Source organism: Polypterus senegalus, chromosome 16, assembly GCF_016835505.1.
Source record: "Polypterus senegalus isolate Bchr_013 chromosome 16, ASM1683550v1, whole genome shotgun sequence".
Lineage (NCBI taxonomy): Eukaryota > Metazoa > Chordata > Cladistia > Polypteriformes > Polypteridae > Polypterus > Polypterus senegalus.
In genome coordinates this window covers 70,666,527-70,685,355 of record NC_053169.1, presented here as the reverse complement: position 1 = coordinate 70,685,355, position 18,829 = coordinate 70,666,527, and the positions used below count along the sequence as shown (strand labels likewise).

General features: G+C 36.1%; 1 protein-coding gene and 1 long non-coding RNA gene across 2 annotated transcripts in view; one reads left to right on the top strand and one right to left on the bottom strand.

The window, feature by feature from the left end:
* Positions 1–10,628: 10,628 nt before the first annotated feature.
* On the bottom strand, positions 10,629–16,826 carry LOC120516874. Its single transcript, XR_005630930.1, has 2 exons — positions 16,567–16,826; positions 10,629–10,943 (listed from the first exon to the last, which is right to left on the bottom strand). It is a non-coding gene; the product is annotated as an uncharacterized LOC120516874 (long non-coding RNA).
* A 160-nt stretch (positions 16,827–16,986) lies between these two features.
* The window catches only part of meis1b (Meis homeobox 1 b), a 173,453-nt gene continuing 171,610 nt past the window's right edge, over positions 16,987–18,829 (top strand). Inside the window, exon 1 of the mRNA XM_039737955.1 lies at positions 16,987–17,642. Within this exon, the coding sequence (XP_039593889.1) occupies positions 17,631–17,642 (12 nt within the window). The 5' untranslated portion in view covers positions 16,987–17,630. The remainder of the gene's footprint in view (positions 17,643–18,829) is intronic.

Genomic DNA, 18,829 nt, shown 5'->3' with positions numbered 1-18,829 from the left:
AGACAAAGTGGTGTGACAACCCAGCCCTCCCATTTAATAACAAATCAAACAAAAATGGCTCTTGACAACAAAATAAACAGCCATCGAATGGAAGGAGGCGGCCCCTTTTATATACACCCGGACGTGCTCCAGGTGCCTCCCGACTAGCTTCCAAGTGTGGCGGAAGTACCGGCTGCACACCTGGAAGCACTCCGGATGTCCCTGGTCTTCTTCCCCCCAGCACTTCTGGGTGTGGCGGAAGTGCTGAGGGCCAGGGCTCCTCAGGCATTGGGGAGACTTCTGGTGGTGACCACAGGCCCCTATAGGGTTGAGCGTCTAAGCTCTGTTCCCGTGGTCCCCAAATCCACCAGGGCAGTTGCCCCCTCGTGGTCTGGAGGAGGTGTAAGCCATCATCCAGTCCTCTTGGGTGTCCCAGCTGGAACCTCGGTTCACGACCATAATTCGTTCACGACCATAATTCGTTCCAAAACTCGGTCGTGAACCGAGTTTGTTCGTGAACCGAAGCAATTTCCCCCATAGGATTGTATGTAAATACAATTAAATACAATTAATCCATTCCAGACCGTACAAACTGTATGTAAATATATGTAAAGATTAAGCACAAATACTGTATAGTTAATTATGCCATAGAATGCACAGTGTAATAGTAAACTAAAGTAAAAACATTGAATAACACTGACACAAAACACCCAGGCTCCCTGCTCAGCTACGCGTCTCTCTCTCTCTCTCTGTAGCACACCCCCCACTGTCAGCCCCCCCTTTGTCAGCGGCATGCGCTCGCTCCCGCTCTCTCTTTCTCTGTAGCACACACACACCCCCGTCAGCAGCACGCGCTTGCTTTCTCTCTCTGTAGCGCACACCCCTCCCCCCTTTGTTAGCAGCACGCCCCGCTCGCTCACGCTCTCTCTCTCTTTCTGTAGCACACCCCCACTGTCAGCCCCCCCACTTTGTCAGCGGCATGCGCTCGTTCCCGCTCTCTCTTTCTCTGTAGCACACACACACACCCCCGTCAGCAGCACGCCCTCACTCTCTCTCTGAGCTTGCTCGCTTGCGCTCTCTCTCTCTCTCTGAACAGAGGGGAACATTTGAACAAATCCGAACTTTAATTTAAAAACCAACCACAAGCAACCAAAAAACATTGCAGGAGTTCATGCTAATAGCCTTACAGCCCGATCGCTGTAAACACTTTTTTTAAAATGAGTTTTAAGCACAGCGGAAAAAAAGGAACATTTGAAAAAAGAGAAAAGTAACATTGCAACTAATCGCGCTATGAACAACTCCATCTGTAAACACTTTAATGAGTTTTAAGCACAGGGAAAAAAGCGAACATTTGAAAAAAGAGAAAAGTAACATTGCAACAATTCACGCTACGAACTGAAAAATTAACTTTTGAAAAATCCGTAATACAAAAACCACCAAGAAAACTAACCTTGCATGAGTCGAGTTCTGGCATGAAGTGTTTTCCTTCAGGTGTTTTCTCTCTTGTGATTTCTTGGGTTTCTGGTGTTTTTAGCGGTTTAGCTGGTGGGAGCGAAAGCCTCATGCAGCCATTCCAAAAAGAAAGTCTTTGTGACCCAACCCTTCGTGTTTGCCCTCCACATTACTGGCAGTCTGGCTTTGTTTACATTGTGCTGCTTGAAAGCACGAGGGTTCTCAGATTGGTAAATGAGTAAACTGGTAAACAGTTTTTCCACCTCTTGTAATTTCTTTCTTTACTTTGATTTCAATTTTCTTCAAAACTTTCTTCTCACCACTCTTCAATTGCTTAGAAGCCATAGTTAACTGTAAAAGCACACGAAATACTGTAGAGCACAAAGAGAGTGCACGTCTGACTGAGATCAATGAACAAGGAGCGGCTTTGCTTAAATAAAAAAGCCAGGCAGGCAAGCGGCTTGCTCGCTTTCTCTCTTTCTTTCACTCTCAGCCTGCCTGTGCCGGGGGTGGAGTTGGGGGGATGTGCACGTACTGCCTGCTTCTCAGAGAGAGAGTCTCAGCTGTACCCCCCCCATGCAGAAGGCAGGCAGTACGTGCAGCAATCTCCCCTCCCCCTCCCCAGCAGGCATGTGGCTCGCTTGCACTCTCTCTCTCTCTCTCAGTCTCTCTCTCAGCTTGCAGGCAGGCAAGGGAAACTGGCTTGTTCGTATACCGAGTGTGTGGTTGTGAACCGAGGTAAAAGTTTGGCGAACTTTTTGGTCATGAACCGAGTTGTATGTAAACCGAGACGTTCGTGAACCGAGGTTCCACTATATATAGATAGATAGATAGATAGATAGATAGATAGATAGATAGATAGATAGATAGATAGATAGATAGATAGATAGATAGATAGATAGATAGGCATTATGGCCTTAAGCTTGTGGACACATGGCTGTCACACCTATCTATGTTTATTGGACATCCTATTTCAAAATTCCATTAACTGGCGGTCCAACTCATCCCAAAAGTGTTGAATAGGCCAGGGCTCTGTGCAGGCCATTCAAGCTCGTACACACTAAACTCATCAACTCATCATACTATTTTTTAGTGGACCTGGTTTTGTTCCCGGGGTATAGTCATGCTGGAACACAAAAGGGCTTTCCTCAAAATGGTACTGCAAAGTTGGAAACACACGATTGTCTAAATTATCTTTGTGTGCTGTAGCATTAACAGTACCCTTCACTACAACCAAGGGGTCTAACCCAAACCTTGAAAAACAGCTCATACTTTTATCCTTCCTCCACCAAACTTTACAGTAGACATATTGCAGTCTGTAAGGCAACATTCACTTGGGATCCACCAAATCCAGATTTGTCCATCAAACTGCCAGATAGTGTAGTGTTATCATCATTCTGGAGGATATGTTTCCAGTGCTCCAGAGTCAAATGGCGGTATGCTTTGTTGCGCACCACCCCACGGTTGTCATTGAGCATAATAACCTTAGACTTGTATGCAGTCATTTGGCCATGGGAACCCATAATATGAAGTTCCCAACAAACACTTCTTGTGCTTTGTTGCTTCCAGAGACAATTTGGAACTCTGGTGTGAGTGATGCAACAGAGAATAGGCAATTTGTATGCACTATGCAATCAGCGGCCCAGCTCTATGAGTGACTGAGCTATTGTTCCTCCTGGATATTTCCACTTCACAATAAAAGCCCTTACAGTTGACTGGGGCAGATCTCGGACATATTCATACAACAGAGTGCAAAGAAGAACTGCTCTATTATCAATAAGATGGCGGCTTTAAAGGCCGGGAAGTGATGTCATAAGGATGTCATCATGTATTGTAATGATGTCTTAGTTGGGAGAAAAAAAAGACACGGCAGTCTGAAATTTAAACAACAATGGGAAGAAGTATTATAAAGGAATGAGGGTCAAAACAGTAAGGACTGCACTGAAGAGAACAGGTAAAAATATTCTTGTGCACAACAGTAGATGTGCAGTTGTCCACCCCTCTCTAATTTTGGTTGTGTGGGACATGTTAAGTCATTTGCTCTAAACTGATGAAGTCTCTGCCTGCTGTAAGACACTAGGAAACCACTTCTCCTGTATATCTTCCTCCTTCCTTGGCAGCCCTACTCAAGCTTTATTGCTAAGCACATCTTACCTGATCTTAGCTGGACCTTCTCCCTTTCTCTTGACAACACCTGCCACATATCATCCTGTCCAGTGATTGAAGTGAAACCAGACAGGAGGTATCCGTTTTGTCGATGTCTTGTTCCCCTTTGCGATGCATATTAAATTTTACACAACTTTTTTTACGGAGTGTGTTTATTTCAGTATGTGATATTGAGGAGTGGGGATACTAAGCACAGGGGATGTGTCACCATTGGAGATCAAAGTGTGTTTATTTTAAGATGATACTAATGATACTGAGGCGCTAGCATAAGAAATTGAAGAGCCTTTCAAGCCCTGATCATCTCTCTTTTTCTTGAGCAGAACACTTTGCCTTTTTCACTTACTCCACCCTAATGCTAATGTAGCTGTTCTGCTGCTTTAACTGAATGCATAATACCAAATTAATATCACAGTCTACCCTTTTACAAATGGATACTTCCAGTAGGATAATGGGATGCATCACAAAGAGCACATATAAAGCAGTTAAAGATTGGACAGAAAATAAACATGAGATATATATGCTCAAGTCAAAACCAGTAAATTAATCCAATCTTTTGCCAAAACACAGTCAGAAACAAAGATATTTGTTTCTCTTAAACTATTAACCTAAAACACAGTGATTTTTTTTCTTTATTGATTTTAATTAGTATCAAATAACATTCCATACAATCAAGTCAAATTTAACAAACCAAAATTACTTAAAAAAAAGTTTTGAACAGATCCTCTAAGTTGGAATTAGATTTTTTCCAGTTTCAAGTAGTATAGACCATCAGTTACCCCTTGACTTAAAAGTGGGACGTGGGATTCTACCAATTGAGCAAGGTAAGTCTATGTGCTAGTAGTGAGGTAAAGGCAATTACAATCAATTTGTCCTTCACCACTGTAAATCCATCTGGGAGTACACCAAACACAACTGTTAATAGGTTAGGAGTGATTGTGACAGCAATGCTGTCTGATAGGCATTAAAAGTATTTTGTCCAAAATGATGTTAGTCTGGTGCACCCCTATGCCATGTGGTCCAGTGAGGCTGGAGCTAGATTGCAATGTTCACAGGTTGAGTCTTGCCCTGGATATATTGTGGACAATTTTAAAAGAGGTAAATGTGCTTAATAAAACATTATAAGTTGAATGACTGAGTGCTTTGTGCATTTGGAGCCACAGTGTATTCTGTGCATAGCTGCCTTCCACTACTTTTCTAAACTATTAAGTGAAAGATCCTTTCCCAAGGTAAAGACTTTAAAATGTTTTTATATGTTTTGTATATTGTAGAGATTCAACAGTGAAAATTAAAATTGTTAGATATAAATTGAACTAATTGCATTATTATAATTCAATGTGACAAAATGCATATCACTTCTAAAAATGTAGGCGACTTCACATCCTTTGAAGCACTCATTTTAAATATTAAAACAGATTCTAACACAATTGTATTGCTAATCTACAGACCACCTGGGTCATATTTGTTGTTCTTGACTGAATTTGGCTACCTTTTATCTGATTTGGTTATAAATTATAATCTAGTAGTGCTGATGGAGGATTTTAATGTACACATTGATGTGGAAACTGACACTTTTTGAAAATGTTTTACTTATTTGTTAAATTCAATAGAATTTTGTCAGATTATCAAATGGTCCCACTCATAATAATGACCACACATTAGATTTCCTTATAAGTCACAGAATTGAAATTTAAATTTTAAATATTACCCTATTAAATTATTTCTGATCACTTTTTAATTATGTTTGATTTGGTTTAGCCCTTACCAATACACTCACAGATTAAAACAAAGTCAGTGCAACATCTAGATTGTAATTCTGCTTCAAAATTTATAGATACTTTGACTAAGTCAAGTGTAATTGTGGAAAACTGTTTAGATCAGTTAACAACAAATGCAAGTGTGGAAAACAATTTAGATCAGCTAACATCAAATTATAATATGATCTTGAGAGATTCTCTGGACTTAGTGGCTCCCTTTAAAACATAAGTGATCAAAGCACACAGAATCTCACCGTGGTTTAATGAGAACACTTGAGCTCTTAAATTAGAGTGTCAAAAACTGAAGTACAGATGGAGAACAATAAAGCTGCAGTTCTCTCAAATTGCATGGACAGAGAGTGTTACAAATGTCAATAAGCTCTCAGATTATTATTCTAAAATAATAGATAACAATAATAATAATTTTTGTGTACTGTTTAGAACAGTGGTTTGTTTAATAAATGGGAATTCATTGGGATCTACAGTGTAAAATACCAACAGACATTAGCACTACAGACTTTATGAACTTCTTTAATGAGAAAATTAAAAATATAAGGTCATAGATCTCAGCATCAGAGCAAACTGCATACTAGCTTGGCAGAGCCTGTCTGACCTTGCAGTCAACACTAATCCTGTAACAGAACAGGAAGTCTTAACTTTAATTCCTAAAATGAAACCCAATTCTTGTTCAATAGATCCAGTACCAACAAAACTAGTTAAAAATGCAATTGATGTTCTTGCAATACCTATTCTTAACATTATTAATAGTTCATTATTGCATGGCACAGTATCTGATGCACTACAAGTGTCAATCATCAAACCATTACTTAAAAAAATCAGACCTAGACCCACACACACTTAATAACTCTAGACCCATTTCAGTTTACCCTTTCTCTGTAAAATACTTAAAAAAGTAGTCGCCGATCAGCTTCAGCCACACCTTAAGCATCACAATTTATATGAGAAATTCCAGTTTGGATTCCACACTGGTTATAGTACAGACACTGCACTAATGCGTGTTGTAAATGACATTCTGATATTCTCTGATGAAGGAAACTCCACTGTAAATATGTTAGACTTAAGTGCAGCGTTTGACACCATTGACCATTTCATTTTACCAAATCAATTCCAGTACGTACAGAAATGTGCTGACAGTACTCCATCATTATACACAGAAGTGAGATATGTTGTCCTGCAGGACCTTTGCTGCTTTCACTTTACATGCTCCCACTGGAATCTATCATTCGAAAACATAATGTTAATTTCACTTGTACCCAGTTGTACCTTTCTTTTCGATCACATGAAGTTTCTCCAATGTTGTCTTTAATTAGATATGTGAGTGAATTAAAGGAGTGGATGGATGAGAACTAATTGTCTTTAAACACAGATTAAAGAGATGTTAATTATTAAAGGGAATGATGCTGATCTCAGCTATATTCTGTTATTATTTAACTTAGGAGGAATCATCATTAATTTTACTGAATCAGCCCACAATCTAGGTATAATCTTTGACTCTAGAATGTCATTTAAAGCGCACATTACAAAATTGTCCATAACATATTTCTTCCATCTTAAGCATGTTGGGCAATTAAGGCATTTTCTATATATTCAGGATACTGAGAAATTTATGTGTTTATTTCTAGTAGGATTGTTTCCTGCAAAGCGGTGCTCACTGGATGTTCAAATTGTTCTTTATACAGCTTTCACTTAATCCAAAATGCTGCTGCAAGTATAATTACAAGAACAAGAAAATACAAACACATAAAATCAGTTCTTAAATCCTTACACTGGCTCCCAGTTGAGTTTAGGGCAGATTTCAAAATCCTACTTTTAACATATAAAGCCTTAAATGGCCAACGTCCAGCTTACTTTTCTGAACTTATCATTACTTACGAACCAGAACTCACATTAAGATCTTAAGGTGCCAATCTGATTATGATTTCAAGGATTAATAACAGTGGGAGGTCGAGCTTTTATTTATGGGGCCCCTAAACTGTAGAATGGTCAGCCTGCTACTATAAGAGATACCCCTTCGGTCTCAGCTTTCATATCTCAGCTGAAGATTCACTACTTCAGTTTAGCATACCCAGACTATTAATTGTACAAACTGCATCTATGTTGTTAGTCATTAACACTCAAACATAAGTAATATGATAGTTATAATTTGTTATCAACCCTCACCTATAATGTTTCTCTTCTTGGTACTCAAGCGTACCACCAAGTTGTTTGCCTGCCTAAGGAAAAGTCATCTCTGATGGAGGAGTGCTGGAATCATCACATAGATGGGTTGTGTCATCGGATTGGCTGGCCCAGCACTTACTCAGCTGCGTAATGGCCAATGAGTGGAGGCAGCTTGATGGCCGAGGTCTCCAGGGATCTACTGTGGAATTTTGCTGTGTACTTGTAATATTACTATTGTACTATTGTATTGTATAGAGGATTACATATGTTTTGGGTATTGTATTGTATTTACCCCCTGTTCTTACACCCACTGCACTTCCAGCCTACCTGGAAAGGGGTGTCTCTCTGAATTGCTTTTCCCAAGGCTTCTTCCTCTTTTTTCCCTTAAAGGGTTTTTTTTCTGAGTGTTTTTCTTGTCTTCTTGTGCTCATGTGTGTCATGTATGATGATCTACTAGCTTTCTTTGCACTCATTGTCAAAAACTCAAAAGCTTGATGCTGAAATACACTTATCAAAAAAGGCTGTATTTGAAATGCCTTATAGAGCAGTTTGAGATGTTGATCATGAGTGAAAAACATCTCATCTTACTTTTCAGGTGTTTGCATTTTGTTGATAACAATTTACTTGTCACTTTGCACAGTAGTGGGAAATTCTTTTTCAAAAGAAAATCTCTGTATGTTACATACCTGAACAAATTATTGTTGTTGACACGTCACATAGTTTGGAAAGGCCATTTGACAATGAAGCAATACAAACTGTACTTCATACAATTCCTCAGTTGGCTCTCTCTACTGAACAACAGTACAGTTTATTGGTGGCTGGACAAATGTACCTAGAATTTGCAAACTAGTAAAAAACTAAATCTGCGGATCTAATTTTATTTTTCCTTTTATATTTTAGTTTTACCTTAACACCTGAAAAAACATAATACCATGCAACTGACTTGGATACAAAATAATTTAATTTTTTTACCCTTTGCTTCCTCTCTCCTTCTCTGTCCCTCTCAAAAGAAACAGTTGAAGGATCAGACTCTCTGTTTTTAATAATTGACATGGTATACCATACTTAGATTGCTATCAAGTATAATTGTAAGCTTTGGCATTTCATGCTCTGACAACCTCTGTTTTGATCGATCATAATCTCAGATGCTCTTTCTGTATTTTTGCTGTTATCTATTCACATATTGCATAGTTTTTATTGTACTGCTTACTGTTCTTTTGTAGTGCCAATTCAGGTTTAGGCAACTGTTAAGCTTTGACATTGCATTATAGGTTTTTTATGTTTCCCTCAGAATACTTAAGTGGGATTGAAATAACAGTTCAAGCCCAGGGGCCCCCCACCCTCCTAAGTCCATCACTGACTACTATTTTGTACTAGTTAGGTGTGCTTAACAATATACTGTAGACAATGCCTAAGAATCCATTCATGTTTTCCTAAATTGCCTCTGGAAACTGTAGTTTTTTTTTTTTGGTGCTGTACATTTAAAGGCCCTCCTCTGGTCCTCCTGGGCTTCCCGGCCGGGCCCCAGCCCCGACTGGGTCCCACACGGGATACTCCGGCATCGGGGCGCTGCCTGTTGGTGGCCACGGGTCCCTACAGGGCTGGGCTTCCAAGCCCTGTTCCCGAGGCCCCCAACATAACCAGGACGGACACCCCCTCGTGGTCTGGAGGAGGCACAAGCCCTCCTCTGGTCCTCCTGGGCGTCCCGGATGTAAAACATATATAAATCTTTTACAATCTTCTTCTTCTTTTGGCTGATCCCGTTTGGGATCACCACAGTGAATCATCTTCCGCATATTGATTTGGCAAAATTTTACTCCGGATGCCCTTCCTGACGTAGCCGTCCCCATTTATCCGGGCTTGGGACTGACACAAAGACACACACTAGTTTGTCCATCCCCTAATGCAAAATACTGCATGTATTTTTCTCAACACCAAAAATCCATATTTGCACTTTTGGCAAAAATAGCACATTATAACATGACTGTAGATAAGAATAGTCACAATCAGTATGTGACATTAAAGCAGAAATCAAGTGAAGAAGAGTAAACATTAAGTACATTATACATTTGTATTTACAAATACAAACATTCCAAATACTGAGCTCTCTTTGTCCCCTAATATTAAAAAATATTATTTATAATACTATAAGGGAAGGCTGGCCTATGGTTGCACATCTTTTAATGTTGCTCAGTCATGACTCCAAAATGTGCACTTATGCTGTCCACTTGAGGGTTCCAGGGCAAGTTCTAGCTGCTGGGATTCCAAATACTATTAAGCATTCAGAAAATGAATAGGTAAATGAATAACAGGCAGAATAAAGCATCTATCCACTCTCTGATCCATTTTATAAGATCAGGGATGTGGAGAGCTGGTAGCTATCCTAGCAACATTAGTTATTCACACCCACCACAGACTAATTTAAAAATGTCAGTTAAACTAACCTTATGTTTTTGGAATGTGGAAAGAAACTCAAAGTACTCAGAAGAAAATCCATGCAGACAAAGATAGAATCAAACTGCAAACTCTACACAGGCCATGATGGGAATTGAGCTTATTACTCTGTAACTATGAGGCAGCAGCACTAAATACTTCATCAGTATGACACCTTTATGAGTAAAACCATTGTACTTAACATACTGTCTTTATTTAAGCCTGACACTTCTTGTGCTAGGATCATTTAGCCAGTTAACAATAGTATATACTCTTGAAAAGTGTAAATAAATGTACTTTCATACTTTGCTTCTTGCAGTTAATGTAGTTGCTCATTCTTTCTGAATCTAAGTTGGACCCCATTCAGAAGTGTTTACAGTTTTACATTTCAGAAGCCGTTTGTACCAAAAACTGTAGAAATAAAAGTAAAATTACTAAATCTATGAAATATTTAAATACTGTAAGCTATGATTTCAAGCAAATGCTAAAGTAAGAATATTATATTAAGAAGCAAATTTCAATATAAGAGTAATTTAAAATTATTTTTATGACATGTGATTCTGCAGTAAAGTGTGTGATGTGTACCTGAGTTTATTTCATCAAGTTTCCACATCAGCAACTGTAGGAATATACACATACACAGAATTAATGACTGCTCAAATGTACTCCAAATGCTGTTTAAAAAATAATATTTCTGCACCACTGAACATAAGCATATTAGTCTGGTTAACTTTTCATAATGGTATCTTAATACATAGAGATTAAGTTTATTTTTTTAATGCAGCAGGCATAGAAGAGGTACAAAATTCAACATATTCATCTTATTCTCATAGGAATTAGCTCCAGCTTCTCTGTGGCCCTATATTAGAATAAGAGTCTTGTCAAATAAATGAATGGATGACTATATTTTTTGAAAATCACAGATCTCACAAGTGTAAAGATCATAATGTTGCAGAGGCAGATTTCCTGTTGATATACCTGTAAAAAAATAATAAACAATTTGGTTTAAATGATTAAATACATGTATCTCTTTATCCACAAAATATTTTCATTTGCAAAAAATTTGATTTTATCTGTGCTTTTAAGAAATTGCAATAATACTACAAACGCTAAATTGAACTAGTACAGTAAATGTATCTAATTTCTGTATTTGTAATGACTCTTTTTAATAACATTTGCCTCTATATACATTTTGTTCATACAGATTTAATCAAATTAAAATATTCTTTTCAATTAGGTAGAACAATATTTACCATATTTCTTACAATGCAAAAAAGCAAGCAATTCTATCCTGAAAGCATACTTTTTCTTAATGCAGTATATGATCTTCACCTGTAAATTAAGATACAGTAATCTTGATAATGCAAAATGAATGAAATATATTGCTTTCATGCTTTTGTTAGGAAGGCAAGCATAACAAAATGTTTTAAGAAATAGAAACAAAAAATCTACTTAGTTTTCATAGATAATATTGACTTACTTTCTATCAACCAATCCCACCTTTCACCCCTTTCACCAACCAGAACTACAAAAATCTTCTCCAATTCCTTCTGATACCTTGAAGAGTTAGTCATTAGAAGGTAGCAGAGCCTGTGCTGAGTCCTTGCAGGAAATAAATTTCTTCACACCCGTATATAAAACCCTCCTTCTCTCCCTTCACTTCTCTTCTCAGGTACAGATCAATTAACAGTCTCCTAGGGAAGTGTGAGACTTGTCCCTGCACTTTATGATTGGCCCACACGTGACATTGCCTCTCACTTCAAAACCAATACATCAGAGTAGTTGCTTTCACTTTTCACCTTTGGGCTACATCAATGTAGTACAGACAACAAATGTGGAGAGTATCTGAGAAATGGAATCACACTAATCCTCCGATTTTTCACACAACTCTAATTCCATTAGCACACCTGAAATAATATCTTCAGTGACAAATTGTCCCTTGTTTCACTTGATTTTTTTAAGCTCAGAAGTAAGGATGATAACAGCTACAACTGATTTCCACACTTGTCAAGAGAACTTATACATTTAAATATTGTCACTAATGTACTATACTTATAAACAATTTCAACTCTGGATATTAAAGCAAAATAAAGTGGAAATAAATCTGTATACAGTATGCAAGGTTGAGATTTATGCAGCATTGTACTATATACCTTTTGATTTTGTCATATGTGCCACAAATTGTCTTATCAATTGTGGAACCCATCCTTTGAATTGTATAAGCAAAATATGCACACACAATATACAATGGAAAATTATCTAAAACAATTGCTTTTATAAAGATGATAAAAGTCAGGGTTTCATAACAGTCATATATTGTGCATTATTATCACAGCAATAAAACTAAACACAAGCACATGCCAGGGTCATATTTTTGACTTAATAAAATTTTAATTTAAAAAATCTAAATTAATTAAGAAAATAGTATGAAATAATGCCTTGGATAAAAAAGATGTTCCTAATTTTTTTATGATGAGGTACTATTTTTTTTCTTGAAAGACAAATCTATGTATAGCAAATATACTGAAAAGATGCGTGGCATGTTAGTCAGACGAGCTAGTAAGAATGTCACTGTACATGTAAAAAACGTACTACTACTGATAATCATCCCCTATACAACATTTCGGTGTTAAACGCCTTCATTTTTAACTCTTCAATAATACATCTATAAGTTATAGTGAATAAGTCCAGTTATAGTTGGTAAAAGTTAATTATTTGCTCAATTGTATCTATAGTCCTAATTTTAAAAAAGTCAGTGTACATACCTATAACAACTGATTTAAAAAAAAGTGAATATTTTCATTATGATGTACTCAGATTCAATTATAGTTTTAGGCTGCTTTTAAAAATAAAGCAAAGTAAAAGGGACTAAATTTATCATCAAATCAGTCCAAATAAAGAGGACTACTACTACTGCCACTACCACTACTGCTACTGCTACTACTACTACTACTAATAATAATAATAATAACAACTCTATATGCACTTTTCAACATCGACTTAGTAAACGCGTATTACATTTTATTCTCCTTACTGTTAGGGCAACAAAGAAGTAAGAATGAAATGGAGAAGGAATATTCGTGTATAGAAGCTGGGCAAACATGTTGCTTTGGCGTTAAAAGGTGACCTCCATGTACCTACTTAATTAATATTTTTGTTGATATAAAATCATTTTCATATACTTCTTTTGATGCCTAAATTACTGACATTATTTCCATATTTATAACAAGCAATTAAAAAAAAACAGGAAAACCAAAATACGTTATTTTTGATATCAGACAATCGTGAAATTAAATCATAATGGTTTATCTCTATTTCATCAACTCCGATTAAATCGGCATTATAAAATATTCGTAAATGTTACGAATAGATTCTGACGATTTTGGTTAGTAGTTCTGATACAGGATATTTTACTGACAATGCAATATATATCAATAGGAGACATGCATCTAAATAGAGGCATTTGAAAATACTACATATACTGTTTAAAAGCAGGTTATCACCTTGTTTACGCTTACACGTGTATAAAATGTTTTATAATGCCATTGCCGCAGTTTGGATGAGAGGGATGAATGCTAGTTAACTTCGTATAAAATGTGTAAAATAACTCTGGCAAGCATTCGCAGTTTGGGAATGTTATGCTAGGAATTGTGTTGTTGTTACCTTCGGATCATCTGAGAATAAAATGGAACATGATCGGGGGGTTAAATCGATTAAAGCAAGAAATTACTGCTTAAAACGTACAAAGTTAAAAAAAAATATTTATATATTTCACCCGCTGTTTCTTGTGAGGCCAGTAGGCGGCGCAAAATAATAAGTCATGATGCATTTAAATGCTATGGGTTGAAAAATGTACTTTTATCAATTTAGCAGTACGTGTTAATTTAGGAATGGATTAGATACTAGCATTTGCAACTAATTAAATAGTTGACTCACATATCAATTCTTCCTAAAATCTTTAAAAAACAGTTCTTAGCCATTGGCGTAATAATTTTGTAGTGTGCTCTTAAGCGTATTACAAATGACAAAAATGTGTTAATCATTCAAGTGAACAATACATAAATATTATAAAGAACGTATCCCGGACGTGTCCCGGTCATTGTATATTTTAGCGACGAGTTTTTTTTCAGCTAAAGACAATCCTTATCATGATCAATCAAAAAAAGTGAAGAATAGAAAAAAAAAACAAAAAAAAAACAACAACAACAAAAACCAAACACTTTTTTTCATAATTCCTTGTTTCTTATTCAACTATTTTTACTAAAGAGACATGTCTATAACACATATAAGCATATGCGTATATTCTGGATTGCTTAAAATACGTGTATGTTATCAACTATTTTATTTTATAATTATAATTAAATATCCTGACAAAGTAATGTTTTACTGTTTGCCGAAAAAATATGCAATCATCTTATACAAATGATTTGTGAATTAGGAGTCAAATAGCGTTTTGTTAATTTTGAAACCTCATCCATGTGCACTAAAAGAAAACAGGCATTGCACTCTAATTTATAATCTAAACTATTTAGAGCACTGGACGGACAACATTACAAAGCACTGAACTGTATCTAAACTGAAAGACGCATTAAAATTGATACTGTGAGATCAAAAACATGACTGTGTACAGATTACTTTCACTTCGTATATAGACTGGTAGCTGATGGTGCGTGTTATCTTAAGTGCTTAAGACGTTAACAGTTTCGTCGTATAGCAAAAGACTACTTATAATACAGATTTTAATTGTGATTTCTTAATTACTTTATTATATTAGTTTAGCTGACGGATATGTATGATTTTCTCCTATCATGCTCCAATAAGTATAACAGGTTTGTTTGTAAACCGTAAAATCCTTATCAATACGCAGATTACAGCACGTTATAACAGATAATATTTACAAATTTCAATTTAACCATATTGGGAATGCAACACTGTGCAATTCTAAAGTTTTCTGCTAAAAATAAATATTAAGCTTGGTTTGCTTACATTGGTTATATTTCGTGAAGAACTGGTAACACTAGCAAAACTAAACGTGTTACTAGTTTGCCGGTCATGTGATTTCTGATAAGAAAGAATAGTGTGAACATCTATCGACAATTTTAAACCATTATTATCAAGACTATGTAACTGTTACTTTTGCGAATACAAAGATATTTGTATTAACCTATTTTATAATATATTGCCAAATTTGAGCATTTACATTGTATTGCCTTTTTGTAAACGTTTCCAAACCAATTTGCAGTGAAAAAATATCACTTTAGTACAGTCACTCTGTATATAAAGTTACTGAGTTATATGAAGCCATCAATTAAGTGCTAACAATAAAGGACGACTTTAAGACGAAAAGATACTTCCAACTTTATGAGCGCTCTCTCTCTTTCCTTTACAACATAACGTTGCATTTATATAGATAGTTTTCAGAAACACTTTTCTTTCGGCAAAAATGTGGATTCCTTCGACTCCCTCTATCATGTGGCAAAAGTATCATAGTTTTAATTGAATTTAAAAATTAAAATGGCAGGCAATGAAGAAAACCATGTAGTCAAAGTGATGTATTATAGCTATTCAATGACTGATACTGAAAGAAACAGACATATAAGGTAACTGTATTAAAATTCGATACTTTTACTAGTATAAAACTGCATACATTAAAGCATTAATAAAGCCAGAAAAGTAACTTATAATGACATTTATTTATGTGACCGTCTTGTTTTAAGGATGCCAGGGTTTAAATAATCACTTATTGAAATCTGTATTTCAGTTTTTTTTATTTCACGTACGGAAATGAGTTAATTAGAATTAGTACATGAAAATACATATTACTGTTAGATTTATGCTGTATTATAACATAAAGCCTTAGCCGGCAAATTGCAATTTTTCATATGTACTAACACGCTATCGACACCATTTTTCTTTACAGCGTGCCTTGAAGAAACATTTCCTCACTCAGGCATATTGGTAATAATAATACAAGTAATTTACTAATTTCCTGGGAACTTATTTTTTAACTCCTCCCCACAGATTACAACTTTGGTTGATCGATCATTTGACAATTGATAATTTCAGTAACCAATGAGGGTGGTATATCCTACAGTATTTTTCCATTGGACACGACCAGCAAACTCTGAGAGCCTTCTGCGACTTTGGATCAGCTCATTTTCTTTCTGCAGGAGGGGTGACAGTTGTGATGGTAAGAATGAAACTGCCAATGCAGGTACATTTCAGGTTACTGTTATACTAACGATTTGATTATTAATTAAAAACTTCAGACATAGCATCATTGATAAAATGGTCAGAATAAGAAGTGTAAAAAGTGCACAGTAAGTTCAGAATTATCCAAGTGAATGCATCAACGTTAAAGCTTGAAACAGTTATAGGAAATTCCAAAATTTAAATTACACTCCAGAACAGCAAGAAAACATAAATAGTTGATTTAGGTTTGAAAAATTGTAAATGTAAAATGTACACCTCAATTAGAATACATTAACAACATATGAATGATATAATTGTATTATAATAATGATATCTAAGATACTGAACTTTAGACTTACGTATCGGCCCATGTCTTTTCAAGCGAGTGGAGAAATGGATAACTACTCACCAAAATATGTATCACAGGCTGTCAGCATATTCTTAACGCATCTTCGCACAGCTAAATGAGTATATTATAACACGCATTATACGACGTCTGTAAGTACTGTCAATTCTTGTACTGTAGACCATCTGTCCCTTCTCTCTGCGAATATTACACCGAAGTCAATGAAATAAGAGCATAATCGTGTGTATTTATTAAATGCAGATGATATTTTGGTTTGCAGGAGGGCGCGCGCATACTCATACTCGGTAAAATCATTGAACACTACTCTCTCTCTCTCTCTCTCTCTCTCTCTCTAGCTCTCTCTCTACATCGTCCAGGCTCACTCTCGTCCCTCCCTCCTCCTGTCCCCCCCTTTCTGCATGAGCCAGTTGATACAGCCCAGTTTCATTGTGTACGACGCGACCTGTTATGGCCACCACTACTTCCGGGTTCCCGCATTCTGGTCCAAATCCACATCTCTGCGTCAGTTCAACACACACACATTGTACACACACTGGAGCTAGCAGCTAGCAGCATCGATCGTGGCTCCTTTAAGACAAACTCAGCCACAAATAACACCCCACCTCCTCTTGATTACATTTAGAGTCTATTGCATAGAAAAATCTGCTCAAGATCCGAGGCTGATGAAAGGAAAATTGAAAGCTAGATTTTTTCTTTGTGCATTTTGACTATTAACAGTTTAAGGTATCCAGACCTGTGGAAACATTCGGTGGATCATCATTCATTCACTACCTTGACAAGCTCGCCTTTGATTGACAGCTGGAGTGGCAAAAAGCCATGAGACTTGCTAGTTTTGTTTGAGGGGCACTTTTACTGATTTGGGGAAGAAGATTTGTTCTTTCCCTATTGCTGTTCTGGGAAAAGGAGAAGACGGAGCAATTTAATAATTTGTATGAGTTTTTACCTTAACCTGAATCTGACTTAAAAATCTGGACCGGTCGTCCGATTAAAAGGGATCGTACAGGATTAAAAATAGTATTTGGAGTTTGCGAGTTTATTTCTCTTCACGCTGGCCTCCTAGGAGATACATTAGAAGTTGTAGGAAGAAGAAGGAGTGAGGCAGGCCGATGGCGCAAAGGGTACGTATATTAAACTATCTAAAACAGGATAAATTCTTGAAGTAGTTAAAGTCACAGTTTATTGACATTCCAGCACATGACAACAGTGGCATTTTACAGAAAGTTATTTAAGAGTTTTAGAACACAGTTTGACTCTCAATGGACCGAAAAGATCATAACAAATGTACTATATTTGCATATATATTTTTTAGAAGTTTAGAGGCCCTGTACACGTCATGTGACCATTTAATACAGTCGTTTGTTTAGATTTATTTAAATACCTGAACACCACAGTTTCCACCAGACTTACATGTCTAGTGGAGATTTATATCTAAATTTAAACTTCGAGTCCTTGTTAACGTACACCTATCAAGAAATTGGACGATATCACGTTTAAAATGTAACTATGTTTAATGTTTTAAAATTGATGACATGTTAATTCTAGTGATTGCAGACCTTAACATACAAACACGCACCTAAGAAGCTACTAGGGCACATTCGGGATTTTGGATAGAAACATTACTATATCCTAATTGTACTGAATAATGAACTTAATCCCGCAGTTCTTATTACCTAACAAATACCCAGATCTCAAAAGTATGTATTATTACCAAATAAATTTCGGCTTGATTAAGAAAGTGCATTTAGTATATACATACCTAACATTGTAAAAAATATTTGTCATTATTGCTTAAACACTTAGAATTAGAATATTTTTTAAATTGTTTTATGTTTGGTAGATTGACATATTCAGTACAATCCCAAGTTACTTTTATATAATAAGGATATATAAAGGGTAATGTAACTTTTCCAATTAAATAAGTGATCAAGTCTATATTACCTGTTTAATTTTAAACAATTTTGCAAAAACCAACAGTACACTCTCATATGGTGTGCATAATGTTTTTCATTAACGGCCAAGGGAAGATTCACTTGACTGGGGTCAGCTAATTAAAACATTTCCATAGGCTACCACTTAACAACATATCATATATTACAGAATATTGTTCACATCCAGTTTGATTTAATTAACATGCTTTAAACAAAAATAACTACTGATTTTTTCCATTTTTATTTTGTAATTGTTGGCCTGTTTAGTCTGTGTATAGATAAAAGTACTCTTACAGAGATCAAACTGCACTGTTGCATTTTGTAAATATAACTAGTTAATAAAATGATGAAATATAAAATTTACTGCAAAAAATTCC